At 39.4% G+C, this 16552-nt stretch overlaps 1 protein-coding gene across 7 annotated transcripts in view; it reads right to left on the bottom strand.

The window, feature by feature from the left end:
* Nucleotides 1-6016: 6016 nt before the first annotated feature.
* The window catches only part of si:dkey-237h12.3 (teneurin-3), a 199105-nt gene continuing 188569 nt past the window's right edge, over nucleotides 6017-16552 (bottom strand). For all 7 annotated transcript variants that reach the window (XM_016670914.1, XM_016670908.1, XM_016670909.1 and 4 more), the window contains 5 exons: nucleotides 16300-16535; nucleotides 12973-13269; nucleotides 9661-11272; nucleotides 8162-8292; nucleotides 6017-7646 (listed from right to left, as the gene is read on the bottom strand). In XM_016670914.1, coding sequence (XP_016526400.1) covers nucleotides 6894-7646; nucleotides 8162-8292; nucleotides 9661-11272; nucleotides 12973-13269; nucleotides 16300-16535 — 3029 coding nt within the window. In that variant the 3' untranslated portion in view covers nucleotides 6017-6893. The remainder of the gene's footprint in view (nucleotides 7647-8161; nucleotides 8293-9660; nucleotides 11273-12972; nucleotides 13270-16299; nucleotides 16536-16552) is intronic.

Genomic DNA, 16552 nt, shown 5'->3' with positions numbered 1-16552 from the left:
GTGCAGCAGTCCTAAGAAGATCAGAGGGATGGTAATAAGCAGCTATTTCTGAATTGGGACAAGGTACGAGCCTAGCATGAGGAGCAGCGGCGGACCCAAAAAGCTTTGTTCTTGTTCCCATTTAGCCGGGATAAATGGGACTCTAGTGGAGACGGGTTATGATGGATGAAGTCTTTGAGATGACATGAAGCCATCACTGCAGATTTTCTGAGCCTTAACAAACCCGTCCATCACGATGGAAGGACACAGGTGTCTTTATGAGTCATCTCGGAGGTCTGAGTTTGAGGCGGATTAAAAAGGAAGCGGGGAGATGTCCTGTTTTTGTTCTGGCTGCCATGCGAACCCTTCCTGTGAAAGTTTACTCGTATAACTGTCTCCCCTCCATGTCTTTGAACTCTGCAGTCATAATTTCCTGCTGCGGGGATGTTTTTATCAAGCAGCGCGCCTTGCCTCCAGCTATGATTTGTGATCTTAATATAACTTTTAATCATTTTTCAGCTCTCAGCCCATCATTTTAAATGTCAACATTCTTATCCGTGAAAAGTGTTCAAAAATCAAACAGGGGAAAAATAAAACAACAAACGTGTCGGCGTGTGACCTGCATGTTCATTCTGCAGGTTTTCCACCCAGTTAGGACTAATTATTATCCAGCTTTATGCAAAAGTATTTACTCCCTTACAGATTTGTTTTGTTTTTGCTTTTTTAATTCTATTAAAATGTAAATTTAAATGGACTCTATGTAAAAAGTAGTTGAGATGGTGTAGAGTTTCAGTAATTACTTTGGTAGTAACTGCTTTTCACCATTGTGAGATATTTTCAGCTTTAGTTCTGTGAAAGTATGTTTGACTGGGAGAAAGAAGGAAAGAAAGGATAAAGTTGTTACAAACTGACTGTCAGATATTTTCCTTCAGGATTTTCTGATAGAAAGTTGATTGTTCCCTCAGTTCGGGAAAATAGCCCAGACCATGATGCTGCCACCACCATGTTTGACTAACTGTAATGTTCATTGTTTGAAATGCTGCGTTAGCTCTCTGGTTGGTGCAATGTGACACATACTTTATGAAATATCTCAAAATATCCTCCAAGTGTCTGATCATGGAGGTGATTTTTTGTTTTTGTGTTGGTCAGAGTATAGTGTTCTTGATGTTCTTGATGTTCTCTTGGAGTCATTTCGGTTGGCTGGCCTCTCCTTTTTTCCTTTTCTCCTTTTTTTCCAGTCTGTGGATATTTTCTCTTACTTTGATTCCAAAGACTTGGAAATAAATCTGGAAGCTTTTCCAGGCGGATGGATTTCGGTCACCTTGCTTCTCGTCTGTTTTAAGATCTCAATGTGGTGTGTTGTTTTCCTAAAATGCTTCGTGTTTCCAGAAAGGTTCTATTGAAGTGATTTATTGACTCTCCAGGGCAGGTATTAATCAGACCGGAGTGGAGCTATTGAAGTTGGACTCAACCTTCCAAAAAATATGATTAATCACGGGTAATAAAAGATTTAACTAGAATATCAATTAGTTCTCCATGCAGGGCCCAGTTGGTTTGGACAGCTTTTTTTCCTCATTATTTGAAAACTGCTTTTGACATAAATTATTATTAGAAGAAATCTATAAGAGTTAAAATACTGTTCCATTGTTTTGGAGTATAGGAATCTGCCAGTTGTGATAATATTCTTTTTTCCTAAATAAGATGTTTAGGCTAGCCTCTTTTTATGGTTTAATTCTCCATGACTCTATTCTATAAAAGTATAATGTTATCTTGCCATGTGGGGAACAAAGACTACCAGAAAGCTTGTGATCACAAGTGAACAAAGCCGGATTTTCTCTGAACATCTGTTGTTCACACACTGTCTGTGCACCAAGAGCTGCTTTTATCCCACATTTTGTCACCTCTTCGGAAAACATTTGCAAATAGAAATAGTGGGTGTAACTCTGTGGATAGTTTTCTTTTAAGTGGGCAAATGAAACTAAATAATTCCCATATTTTTTAAAAAAAAAACTTTTGCATGAATTTTTTTACACCTCTAAATGAATGATCTTACTTCCAGGTCTGTGGAAAGCAGTGGGTCCACAATCTGTCCCATAAAAGTGAATGAACAATGAATTCACACTTGCATTGGCTGCTTGTTGAACTGTAACACATCAGCTGTAAACACAAATCTAACACAATAAATGAATAAAGCTGTCACATAAATACCATAAAGCTCTATTGAACATGCATTAAACAGTGAACCTGAAGTGATTTGGATTATATTAGTGTTTCATTTGTTTTATTAAAAATCTGGAGATTTTTTTTCCTTGTGATCCTTCCAACTTCACATTAATTAGTAAATCTCCAATGGCATCTTCATTTTAAATAACTGGAGTTTCATGTCTTACATTATTAATTTTTGACAGCTTATAATTAGAGCTTCCATTTTTAAAGTCTTTATCTTCAAAATAAAAAAAAATAAATTGCTGCAAAATCAAACCTGATTTGCTTCCAACACTGCGACCAACCCATCAAAAGCTGAATAAATCCAAGTTTTTATCTTTAGAACAAATACTTTATGGCACAATCTCTACCTCCAGACCTGTGCCAAATCTACAAAATCAAAAGATGTAAAATGATTTTCATGATCAGAAGCGTGATTCTATATGGATGCTCTTTATCTAAAGTAGAAGCTCAGTTGAAGCATGGAAACTGCTTGATTTTTTTCCCAGTTCTCTGCTATGGTTGTTGCACAATTCTCTTGGTTCTTTGATGTTTTTGCAAAGAAGTGCCATCCCTTTTATATCAGCCTTTGAAGTCGGTCTAGTTGCAGTGCATAGTGATATATAGCACGCTGTTTCTTGGCTGTACTTAGTGTGGTCACAGTGAGATACTGCAGCAGCACTGCGGTTTATTCTAATATCACTGGCTTAGCTATTCCATTTGATGTCTCTTTAAATTAACCTGGAGTTTCCAGAAGTGATTGTTTAGCTCCCAACATCTGGCTCTTTAATCACAAGAAGTTGACATGATTGTTTGAAGTTGGAGCTCAAAGCAGCGCCGTTTTCTGACCTTTCTGGGAGCGCGGCATCGGCAGCCGTTACAGGTGAGCCAGGAGATAAAGAGTCCGCTGGATGACTCTGATCCATGCACTTTGTACCACTAGAGAGCATCAGAGGGCAAAGAAATATGTGAGGCCTTCATATTTAGCAATGCGTAGTTTGAGTGAGAGGATTTCTCTGAGGGGGGTTGGTGTAATTTAAAAGGTACAGCGCCGTGCTAAATATAATATTCCTTAAATCTTTTCAGATTATGTCTGGCTACAGCACCAAACTTTAATAGTTTGATAGACCTACACAATAATGCACATTTATGAAGTGGGAGGAAAATTATTTAAATGCATCTGACAGCTTTGTTTTTCTTTTGATCCTAAGTATAATCCAGTTTATCTACCACTGGATTCGTTTTCAACATCATCTTCAAAAATCAACTCGCTGGTAAATCAACATGAATTCAATTCAATAGTTTTTTTTTTATTTTTTTTTTATATGTAGCACCAGTTCACACACACTGAGTTTTCAGTAGTTCTCATATTGAACATAAATGTAGCAACCAGAGTGGGAAAACACCGGCCTGCATTCCGGACCAAGGGTTTCCAACCTGCGGCTCCGGAGCCACAAGTGGCTCTTTGGAGTTTCCTCGATGGCTCAATTTGAACTAAAATAATGAAAAACATACTTTTTTTTTTTATTATTATTTTCCGGAAATGCTAACATCCCATATAAGCAAATGCATTTATTCTTTTTCTTCCACAAAGTTTATTCTAAAACCTAAAAATAAAAATAAAATGGTGGTACTTCAAAAATAAGCTATTTCATCTAGTAGATATTTATAAAAAAAAACAACAAAGTTTTATTATTTTAAAAGATCAGGTATCATTTAAACAAGTTTTATTTAGCCTATTGAGGGTGAAATTGGCTCTTTAGATGAATAAGCCCTAAATCTAAGAATCTGTGGAAATTCTTGAAAATTGGTGTTTTCTGTCTCGTCTGAGATTTTCGCTGTTTTATAAAGAAGGATGAGCAAAATGTTCTATCTCATGGCTCATGGGGGTCTCATGATGCAGACCACATGTCAGAAAAAGTAAAAAAATACGGATTGTTTTTCTTCCATTTCTTGATGCATCTTCTGATGTTTCTGTTGTTTTGTTGGTAGATTTATAAAAAACTTTATAAATACAAAAAGAGACTAAAATAAGTTAATTGTTATACTAATGTGATGGAACCATCAATATAGCATTTCTTCAAATTATTTAGTTTAGCAGATTATGTCAAGATTTTTCAATCAGTTCTAATATTCAGATATTCTTGGGGACACTTGAGCAGCACAGAGAAGGTCAAACAGTAACAGCAGGAAGCAGCTTGTGTGCAGAAAATGTTCGGCTCCCATTTGGTTTGGGATGCTGTTTGAAGTTTGCCACGAAACGGAGCGCGCTTTATTATGAAGGGCCTGTTTTCAGAATTATGCATTCCATCACAGAAACCGTTCTGCACTTTGATGAACAGCTCTTGGTGATCAGTGGGAATCCTGATCACAAAGCAAATGTCATTTGGAAGCGATTAAACAATCAAAGATACACATAAACCCAAACCTAAAAATTTGAGTGTGACCCTCGGTGAGCTTGCGGTTTTCAGTCAACAGCTTCGTTTCCAGGTAAATTACATCCAGAATCCCTTCAGCTACGGTTCACACACTTCAGATGAGAACAGCTTCAAGCAGCTGACTTCAAAGTGGAGCTGCATTTGTCTTCTTTGGCTTTGTAGCTCAAAGGATGTATTTTCAATCATTAATGCAATTTGTGGTGTTTATTTTTTATTTAAAACCGCTTGTTATTCATACATCGCCAGTTTGGAAGACTTCCTTTGATGATTTTCAAATTAGTGACTGATTAACGCTTGCTTAAGTTGTTTTCCTCTCGTTTTGAAAAATGTTTTAAAGTGGAAGAATTTATTTGTAAGAAATAGACAGTGGTTAAAAACCAGAGCATCCAGAAGAATTATGAAATTATTTTAATTCTAAATGTCGTTCTGCCAACCTCTGTTTGGACTTGTTTATGTAAGATGACTTCATGAAATATTTGTGTTGATGAAATATTTATTGTTGGACATGAAGCCATGTCAAAATCATTATGCCCAGTAAATATTAAATTTAGTGGAAGTGATAGCTGACTTTGTGTTAGAGATACATCACCGTTTATGAACATGTTTCACTGACAGTCTGTCAAAGCTTCAGTCTGGAAACGTTTTCCAGGCCTGAACATTTATTTTACTGTCTAAGGGATGAAAAAGTAGATTTTCTTACATGAATTTATATTAAATCTCTCTAATTTGTTTTTTTTTTGTTTGCCACATCTCAGCTGGATTGCATGTTTGGTTTTAAATAGTTTTCTTTCAAATATATATTTTTTACATAAGGGAACTTCGTCTCCCATGTAAGGACCATCAGCAGTGGCGCACCCCAGGGGTGTGTTTTCTCCCCACGCATCTTCTCCCCAACACAACACATATTTGCAATAATTCAATCTTGTTTTACACTTTATAAAAACTCTATATACACAAATATTACAGGAAAGGAAACTGAAAACATTTTATTTTGCCTTTTTGATAAATTTATATTTTGAATGTTGTTACTGACAGCAAAGAGGAACCAAGTCAAATGTTTTGTTTGTGTGAACAAACTTGGCAAATAAAGCTGATGGTGATTTTGAGAAAAGGTAGCAAAAACATAAAATTTATGATTAAATCTAACTAGATAATATTAATGTTTGAGATTTCTAATTTGAGTTGTCAAAAATTTGATTTAAAAAAAACAAAACTGTTTTAGAAGCTAAACTCAGCATCTTGTTTTCAGGATTTATAAAACATAAATGTAATAAAAAAACCCAAATAAATCTGAAAAAGTCTGGATAATTAAATGGACAGAGTGTTGGAAACCTGAAGCTGTTCCATTTGTGTGAACAGCCTGGAAATGAAAAAATCCCAAAATATATCAAGAGTGAAATTAAAACCAGCTTGACTTTATTTATGTATAAACACAACATAAATTACTGTTAATGACTTGTACAGACATTGATTCGGTTTCTTAAAAAGAAACAAAAAAACTGCATAAAACTCTTGGATCATTTACAAAAGATGGTGTCCCTGTGATATCCAAGACACACCTGTGCTGCTCCACATCCTCAACAAAGTTCATCACAACTTCGCTGCACTTTTTTTCTCCCACATTTACTATTTTAGGTATTGAAACATCTTTTTTTTCCATTTAAAAGCATTTTAAAGAGAATATGACATATTGATGTTTTACAGTGCTAAATCTGGTATACATAGTGGTTGTCTGGTGAGAATAAACATCAGAAGTCTCTTGGTTTTAAAAACAAATATTTGCTTGAGAACGCTGCTTGCTCTAGGAACGTGGATCCATGAGCCCGGTACTTCTAGAGAAGTGCAGGTATGCATAATGTAAACATTTCCTCTGTTCCATTGACACCTTGTTCAACCACACGTTTCCAGATGAAAACATAAAAAAATCAAACATAAAACACCTACATAAGCTCAGCGTCTGGTTAAAAACATCCAGGTTCCTCTGCTTTGGAGTCCCGAGTCCAGAAGGCTTGTGCTACAGAGGAACTGACCTGTAATTGCCATGTTAAGGCTTCGTGTAAGTTGTACATTTACTCTGAAGTCTGTAGGTCACAATGCACAGCATTGCTTTTGACCTCTTTTTCTCCTTCTTTTTTACTTGTTTCTTTTTTTTATTTTATTTTTTTACAAAACAAAGCCACACTCTGTACATAACAGCAGCTGTTTCATTTCTTCCACATTGATTTCACTACCAAAACTGAGTTTCTTTGGCAGGTAATGCACCTCGGATTGTTACCTTTTCCCAATCTCACTTTGCCGCAGGAAATGGATGTTGTTGGCGTTATCTGCTAATTCCGGGTACTGCTCGATGGAAAGCACGTAGTACCCGTCGTATCCCAACACTTTCCCACCACTCAGCAGCTGCCTCTTCTCCCCCTCTGTCCAGGGGCGAACCCCCTCCTCCCCGTCACGCACCCGCTGCTGCTCTCGGGCCCACGCCCCCGCCAGGGCGCGTTGACGTGCAAGCTCAACCACCCGCACTTTCTCCTCGTCCACCGTGGAGCCGTAGCGGATGTGAAAAGCCAGAGCTCCGGCGCGGATCTCCACGTCTGCGAAGCGGCGAGTCCTGCTGTCCATGACGGTGGTGGACTGGGACACCGTCACGTTGATGCCGTTCTCCAGGGTCTTGTGTCCGCTGGTAAGGTGCAGCGCGGCGAGGTCGGCGTCCGGGAGGCCTGGCTTCACAAAGAAGTGCGTGTCCCGTCCTTCTATGGTGAAGTGGAGGTCCTCCAGGTAGAAAGCGTTATTGAGGATCGTCGCAACCTTGATGCAGTCCTCACTCGCCACGTTGAGCGTGTTCGTGTGGACGCTGCCTTTATATATGGCAAACATAACAGCTCTTCCGATGGGAGACTTTGCAGCCGAGAACCACAGCCAAGGCTTTTCACCTCTTCGACCTCGGCTGAGATGGACTTCTGGCAGCCGCTCGAATGACAAGAGAGAATGCGCTTGTCTGGTTACTTCCTGCTGGACCCCAGAGATAGACTGTAGGAAAAGTGCAGTGAAACGTTAACGCCTGAACATGGCAGAACCCGACTCTCTAGGCCATTTAGAACCAGCTACTGCTCGGCTTCACAGAGCTGCTGTTTTTTATCCCTATTTGAGGCAGTGGTATTTTTAAGCCATGTTCTTAACTCTAATGTAGATAAATCCCTGATGATTTTCTTTATGTGAGAGTGTTAAGGTTTTAGACTAAGGATTTCTTGCATAAATAACATCAAAGACGGTTTTAACAGCAGCATTTCATATAAAATTAGACAGCATGAACACATTTCAACTATTAACCGAAGGTAGGCGGAGGAACACACTTTCTAGTTATATGATTATAATTATTATACAAAAATAGACCAATTAAGGTGGATATTCCATGAAATACATGGCAGGCTAATTAAGGGATGGCACCTTCAAGACAGCGAGGTAAACAAAGTAATATTTTTGTGTATTAGCTGCAGGTTCTATGCATCTGCTTGGTAAATAAAAGAGCTCGGCGTTTTACCCACCGGCAGGTCGTCCCACAGCTGACTCTTCCTCAGCTCATAGGAGGGCATGCTCAGATCGAACTTTGGAACGGGAAACCCGGGGATGGTGTTGTGAAGATGAAACCCAAACGTTACAAGCCAACTGTTCACATCTGCAGAATCAAGAGAAAACTTCATAAACTCATGACTCCCATCCTAACTTTTGTAAAAAAAAAAAAAAAATGCAATATTTAAGTAACTATTTATCCAACCAGCCCAGCCATATTTGAAAAAGTTATTCCCCTCTTATATCACCACCTATGATTAATTACGTATGATTAGCCAGATTTTTGGGTTCAATTTCACACAAAAAATTGGATTTTGAACCAGAAAGTGCCAGACAGGTTTTATTGACCTCCATAAGCAACAAATATTGCCCAGTATAAAGTATTCAGCAACACATGAGTGGTATGGAAGTTCGGTACGCCATTTTATGGTCCGGCGTTTTAGTGAGAGCGTTTGGACCCAAACCCCTAACGTTGGGTCATACCAGGTCAACAACGAGTTTGACGCCCCCTGCTGGCCCAGGAATGGAGCAGGACATGTCGGTTGTATGGGGCACTTTAAAAATGTAAACAGATAAAATATCGTACCAAACTGCCCAACCCGTGCTCTACCTACCACTCAGTGGAAAAGAGGCATAAGTTACTGACAGCTCTCTGTCTGGAAAGTTTACTGAATATTTGTTCTAGAGAACCACAAAAAAAGAAACAATTATCCACAAATGAAAAACATATGGAGCAGTGCAGAACCTGTCCAGGTGTGGTTGGCCTTGTCAAATTACTCCAAAGCACATGAATGACTCACCAGGAGATCACATGTGAACCGAGACCAAAGCTAAAGCTCTGCAAACCTCACGGTCTCCAGCGAGACTAAAAAGAGTTCATGAGATTTCTAAGTAACTTAGTCGATGTTCAAACTTAAATCTAACAGAAATGCAGAGGAATGACCTGGAACATGCCGTTTGTGCTGGTATCTACTAGAACAACATTTATTCTGCAAAGAGTCAAAATTACTTCAAAGTGATATAAATCACCCATTGCTACTTATCAGATAACTATATATTTATAATAAGTAAATACCGTTATATTTAACGATATTTATTGCCAAATAATTTGGTTTTAGGGGGTAGTTATTTTTCCCTAAAAGGCCAAACGTTTATGGCTAGCCTTTTTCTTTAAATTCAGTTTTCTCAAGATGTCTCTGATGATCTGAAATATTTAAATGTGACAAAAAGGTCAAACAGAAGACAAGTATAGACGCGTGAAAACTTAAATTCAGCACTGTGTATCTGAAAAATACACAAATCATCCTTATCATCATCATCATCATCATCATCATCATCATCCAGTTGACAAATCAATTAATTAACAGCTAATCTGAGCAAACTACCCATTGTTTTTGTTCACTGGAGAACAAAAATATGTTCTCAAAAAATTACAGTTATCAAAATTCTCCTCTTTAAGAAGAAGATATCTTACCTGCAACATACTCTTTCAGTTCATGGACTTTGCTGATAGGATTATTATTTCTGAACATGTACAAGTTAAAAGGAGCCGGCTCTTTGGCAACCTTTTTCCAAGCAGAGATATCTGGAATCGTCCACCTGCCAGACATGATATCATAATCCTGCTCTCCAAAGTGCAGCAGTTTCGTCAGAGGATCATACAGTCCACCATGAAAGCCCAGCACCAGCTGAAAGTCAGGGTTAGAGTCGAAGTAGATCTCACCGTACGCGGTGTACTGAAGCTGTTTGACCAGAAGGCCGTTGCTGGTGAAGACGGCCAGAGGTGTGCCGGTGTTATCACAAGCAATGTAGAACTCTTCTCCACTGCTGATCTCCATAGCAAAGAGATGACCTTGGAGGTCGTAGTAGAAGGAGGTGATCTCTGAGCTGGAGTGGTTGTATACATGGGTTATCCTCTCTGGGTAGCTCAAATCTGCGTAGAAGTACTGCAGGTGCTGGCCCAGACTGGTCTTGGTTGAGACTCTGCGTCCGAGGCCGTCGTAGCGATACTGGATTGTCCAGCCGCTGCTTTTGCTGTAGACCCGCACCAGGAGTCCTTTGGAGTTGTACTCAAAGATTTCTGCTCCTCTCTGACGGAGGAAGCCGTCTTCGTCCATCCTGTACTGGATGTCTCCGAGGCGGGTGATGCGGTCTCGCAGGTCGTAGCGCAGCGGCAGGAGCCGGCCGCTGTTTCCAGCATTCAGCAGGTGCAGATTTCCATTCAGGTCGTACGTGTAGCGCCACACTACTTTGTCGTTTAGAAACACGGTCTGCAGCTGGCCGTCCACGTCGTACTCATAGCTGTATTTGGTGGTGTTGGCAAAGGGACCGATTTTGAGTTCTCTCTTAGTGACTCTACCTACATCGTCGTACTGGAAAGTGATCCAGTACATCAGTGAACGAAATATCTCATACTGGATCTCCTTGATGCGTCCGTGTGCATCAAAGTGCTTTGTGTACGTCATGACAGCCGTGGAAATGATCTGATTTATGTCATAGTAGATGACACCAAACTTCCCAAACTGCTCGATCTTTCCTGAGATGTCGTCAAACTGGTACAGGTCGATGGGTAGCGGCGTTTCGTTGATGACGCCTTGGACGCTGGTGACACGCAGGCTGCTGTCATACGTGTAATCGAAGCGTGCGTTCACCATGCCATCTTCGCTGAAGCGAAAAATCTGCCGGTCCACCAGGGGACCAACTTGGCGATAACGGATGGAGCAGATGAAGCCCTCGTTCTGCAGGTTGACGGTCTTCAGCACACCTGCCGTCTCGTCGTAGGTGAAGCTGACTCTCGTGCTGTCGTACAAGATCTCGGAGATCTTGTTCTGCCGGCGGTATCTGTACAGAACTCTACGGCCGGTCCCGAGGTGAGCTACTCTCAGCAGGAGGCCGTCTTCGCTGTAATCCACAGCCGCCGAGGCGTTGCTCTCAGGTGGGTGATATAAGTTCCTGTAGTAGCCCACTGAACGGATGGTCTGCATGGTGTAGCGGGCCACGCTTGGCATGGTGACAGCAGAAAGTCGCTCGAGAGAGTCGAACTCAAATATGTACTGCCGTTGACTGTGAAGCAGGAGAACCATAGACTGAGGGGAAGAGAGCAAAACACAGTGTTCTTTTTTTAGTCGCTTGCCTGCAGAATATATTTTCAAAGCAAGGCGGAAAGTAGAAATGTTCTGGTTTGAGGAAAGGTGAAACCTTGTGCATAAAAAATGTAGAAGGTAGAACTGTGACGCTTGTGAGACCTGAGCTACTTGAGTTGCACATTAACAAATCAATGCAAAATTACAAAGAAAAAGGGATATCGAATGTGCTAGGTTAGAACTTAGCTAGAAACATTTAAATGAGATACAGTCTGATTTGAATATAATTCTTACATACATATACATATCTATCAGCAGTTTATTAACTCCTGGTATCCAGACAGCCCACTTAATCAATTCAAAGAATATGCATTTTTTTAGAGTGTGCTCTGTCTCCCAAAGTCTCTCTGTTAAAATGTCATGCCCAGTCATCCGTCGCTACACTGAGGTTTCCTGAGCCCCTTGTGCTGCCAGTGTCAGTGTTGACATGGCCTTTCTAGGTCATGCAATGACAGGATGGAGCCAGAAGTGACTGGGGAAAGAAATATTTGCATGTTTTTGTTGCTGATCATCCCTGCACAATTTTAAACACAGTCTACAAGAAATGAGGGGAAGAGTACATCCAAGAGCTGCTGTTTGACATGGAACAGCAAAATGCACAGATCACCAACGTAGTTAGCTTTTATTTATTTATATGCATCTTAAATGAGGTTGAAATATTAACATAGTCCATATTTGCAGGTGAAATAAGTAGCAAAAACTGGAAAAGAGCTGAACATGGAGCAAACAAAACCATCCTGAGTTATAATATTAACATGATGCACCTAGTAATAAAAATCAATACATTGAAAATATTTGTTACAAATTTTGACCTAAACAACATTTTCTGTTACTGTCATTAAAACTAATCACAAACAGCATTTTATAGGTTTTAATATCATCAAAAATTCTCCTTGAATTTAAACAGCATGACCTTTTATTACACGTCTTATTTGTGACATGAAATCCATGTTTTGAATAGTTTTAGTCAAAACTAAAGTATTCAATTAAATAAAAAACACATTAAATTTCATAGTTATATAAACAAACATCTCATGCATATTTAATGCTGCTGTTTGTTTGGAGGCGACGCCCTGGATTGCACCGTCTGCATCTGGACAGACCTAACATCCTCCTTATGTCTCATCTTAAGAATTTGGCTTGTTAAGCCAAAGACGATATTTTGGGAGCATTAGTTCTTCCCAAATTATTCTGAACGTAGAGCTCACCGTAAGCAAGAAAAGTTTGATCTGATTTAACTTCAAATGGTTTTGTGACTTTCTTTTTGGTGTATGTAAACTTCTGGTTTCAGCTGCATGAGTCTGCAGTGTTTCGGGTGGAGATGCTGTGTTTTAAAGTGTTTATGACTGTGTAGCACATTTAGTCCATTTTCCACGATGAGCAATGCGTTGTGAGGTAGGACATCCTGCTGCGCTGCTCCCGCTCACCGCCTCACACAAATGTTGAGAACAAATGTAATTGTAGCAGTGGTAATTAGCCTTACTGTTTAAATCATGTTGAGGCCTCCTGAACTTAATTAACCCTGACATATATCAGAGAAACAGCAGGGAAACTTAAGGTCCACATTTATCTTCTGGGGTAAAACTATTCTGCTGCACAATATATCTTTCTTATTATTTCTGCTGGTGATGCGATTTTCTCACCTGCTCAAGGTAGGTGTAGCTCCATATCTTCCCATCTGCAAACACCTTGGAAATCAGGCGGCCTTGGCTATCGTACTCCAGCCTCTCGGTGGTGGGGCCTCTCTGTAGGGCACTGATTTGCCCGGTGCTTGTGCGGCTCACATTAACTGGCAGTAGCTTACTGCTGGGCACCCACAGGACCGGGTGGCCCGCAGTGTCATATATAATCTTTAACAGGAACTTCCTGTGGTCGTCGTAAATCTTCTCAGTCCTCAGGGTGCGATCGTAATCAACAGAGAGAATGTTCCGTCCATTCACCTGTGGGTAAAATTTAACAGTTGGTTAGATAAAAACTGCACTCTGAGTCGCAGCCGGGATCCTGTTTTAACTGAGAGCTCTTTAAAATGTACAGTTAAACAGAAAATAAAATCTGTATATAATTCAAATATTACTGCTTTTCTGTAAAAGAGAACATGTCACAAAGAGGAGCCCTTTAAACAGAAAGACACTGTAAACTGTTCAGGCGGTCTTAAATTAAAGGTCTTAAATCTGGTGGTGACAAAAATCACAGTGAATTCACGATGCTATCCAAGAGAAGTTCATGAAGGAGTGTAAGTCATAAATCTGCATCAGAGTTGGGGAAGAGGGAGCAGGAAGAGAAGGACTGGACTTATGTAAAGCTCTGGAATATTAATGATCTCCTAAGGCAGGGAAACGAACGGGAACGAAGGTTAGACTTATAGTCACAGACACGGTGATGTGTCCCAAAACCAGAGGTGGGACTCCATTAAAAACTTTAATAGAGTTAATTGCTGGGTCTGTTATTAATTAATCACAATAAGTCAAAAACTATTTAAATGGACAAAATAATATTCAATTCAAAAACTTTTTTTGCTGCTAAATTATTGAATATGCATAAACTCAAGGAAGATAATTATTGTTTTTAATCTGTTATTCGACCATCAGGTTGGAGAAAATCCAGCTTCCCAGAGTTTCAGGAATCTCTTCTTCAGAAACGTGGAACTGTGGGCTCTGAGATCAGAGCAGGAAATGCCAGTGCTGCTGCAGCAGGGTTAGCACTGAGATGCTATTTTAGGCTTGAAAAGCTTCGCTGATAGGCTAACTCCTTTTAACATAACTTGAACACAACAACAGACTTTTCCAGAGTCCCATCAGATCATGTTAGAAGCAGAAATGAACCTCAGTGGGCTGAGAGAAGAGCCTTCGTCGTCCATCACTGTTGTTAGCGAATGTTGTTTGTGTGTCAGATTTATGGATGTACCAGAAACATGCGGATACAAAGATTCTGGACAGAAACTTTGCATGTAAAAACATAAATTAATTAATCGAGTTAAAAATTTGAATGCTTAAAAAGCTGCGCTATTAATTAATCAAATGAATGTGTTAAAGCAGTTTCATTTAAAATAGCATATTTATATATCGATATATATATTTTAGTGTGTGTGCATGTTGCAGTTTAATATCAACAACTTTTAAAAACCAAATGTTAATGCATTAGAGAGAGGAGTGAGGCTTACGTTGGATTGTGATCACTGGAAATTTGTTTGGGAATAAATGTTAACTGAGCAAACACATGAAAAATGACCTGGAAAGTTATTTGTTGCAGTTTATTTCAACTATTAGACATCAGAACCTTTTCATCTCGTTTTCAAACAGCAAATCCCACATCTTTATTTTATTGTGTTTTTTCCACTGATCCCTCAACCAACTAACTGTTAAATATTGCAAAGCTGCTCCTCAAGTCCTTTGTTGTCATTTAAGTATTTCTTTCACATAAACACATTGAAATATTTTTAACTCTTAAAAGAGTTGTTTTTTTATTCAGAAAATGTATGATCCATTAAAAACATGAAGTCTTGGTGTATTTTAATAATGCTGAAAATAATAAAAAGGTTGAGAACATTCAGTAATGAAGCTCCCTCCTGTTTATCTTGCTTTCGGTATAATTAGCTTCTTACAAAAAGCAGCACAATCAGTTTCCTGATTAGCCTGGAGTCAAACTGCAACAGCACAGACGGCGATGCCAGAAACGCGCAACAGGTGCCAAGCCACGAGCGACACAGCTGCTGCTCATCAGCCTTTTCAGAGGTTTAGTTTCACTATCTGGCCTGAAGGACATCATGTACGGTTATCTAGTTATTCTAGCATTTAGAGCTGCGATTACAGACAAATCGATTAGATTTTTGTGGCCGATTTCTGATTTCTGGATTTGATCCAGCAGTATAAATACTGATTATTATTTTAATAACTATAATTTAGAAACGTATAAGAACAGCAATCCAAATATTTTTTGGAGCCTGGCATGAACACTGTTTGTAATCTGTTTTTAGCATATTAGCACAGGTAGCATTACAAAAACAGCAGCTACAAAATGGAGATCCTGCTCTTAACTCAGATTGCCGAAACATTTGACTCATTTTCAGGTTCAGCATTGAAAGGTAAATGTTAAAGCAAACCAAGGACCTTCTTGCTACCATTAACACCACTGAGCAGCCCGACTGCAGACATATTATTGAAAATAAAGTTTTTCTTTAACTGGCTTCTGCACTTCTCTGACTTCGCTTTAACCATCACGTGATGAAATCAATGACAACTGAGTCATCTTCACTCAGTAACGGCGTTCATACCAAAGAGTGTTGTTGTTAGCACAACTGTGACCAGTAATTTGAAAAGAGGCTTTTTTTTCAGCCTCTTTTTTTTCCATTTGTGCCACATGCTGATCTGGATTTGACTTTTTATTTGTATTTAATGTTCACAGTTATTTTTATTATGCGTTTATGTAATTATTATATTTTTAGTGACACAGGACAACACATCTGGATATTATAAGCTATTATTCAATGTTTGTAAATAATTTCAGATGTGACACCAGAATCTTGCTTTTGCATAGAAGTTGTGGATGGTGAGAGTTTTACATCAGAATTATTTGTTCATAATGTATTTACTCCACTATGGAGTGGGATGATAAAATAACCAAAATTATTAGCAATCATTTCTTTTACTCATATTTCACATTGTTTCATTTCTTAGGAGGCTTTTTGTCTCCAGATTATTGTGAAATGTTCATCGCTTGCATATTGGCTTGGGTATCATCTGCTGTCCTCTTTGTTTAATAGGAAGTGTTACTGGCAGCAACAGTGAATGTGTTGTCTTTATTTAAGGAGAAACACTAGTTTCTAAACAATCTGCCCAGAATAACCTTCTGTTTACAGAACCAGTTCACACAGTTTTACAACCTCTCTTTTGTTTTTTATGCGTCCTACATCATTAGTGCCGCGTGTGCCACCGAGGGGAAAAGACGGGGATTTAAACCACATCCAGACTTACCCTCAGCTTTCGCCCAAACACGATAACTTTCCCTCTGGCTTGTTCTTTGCGAAAGCGCCACTCCACCAAGTTTTGCCCAACCTCTCCTGGCAGGCTCATGTTGCGCCTGGCGACAGTCGGATTGGCAGCTCCAGTCAGGATGTGGGGCTCTGTTTGGTAGTGGGTGTCCATCCCGTTGGCGTAGGTAATCCTCAGCGAGTTGTCGTAGCCCACTTGGTAGCTGCTTCTACACTGGTCTGTTGGTGGAGAACAG

Source organism: Poecilia formosa, unplaced genomic scaffold (assembly GCF_000485575.1).
Source record: "Poecilia formosa unplaced genomic scaffold, Poecilia_formosa-5.1.2 Scaffold39, whole genome shotgun sequence".
In the NCBI taxonomy this organism is placed as follows: Eukaryota; Metazoa; Chordata; class Actinopteri; order Cyprinodontiformes; family Poeciliidae; genus Poecilia; species Poecilia formosa.
The sequence above is the reverse complement of the archived record's forward strand: the minus strand, read 5'-3'. Positions and strand labels throughout refer to the sequence as shown.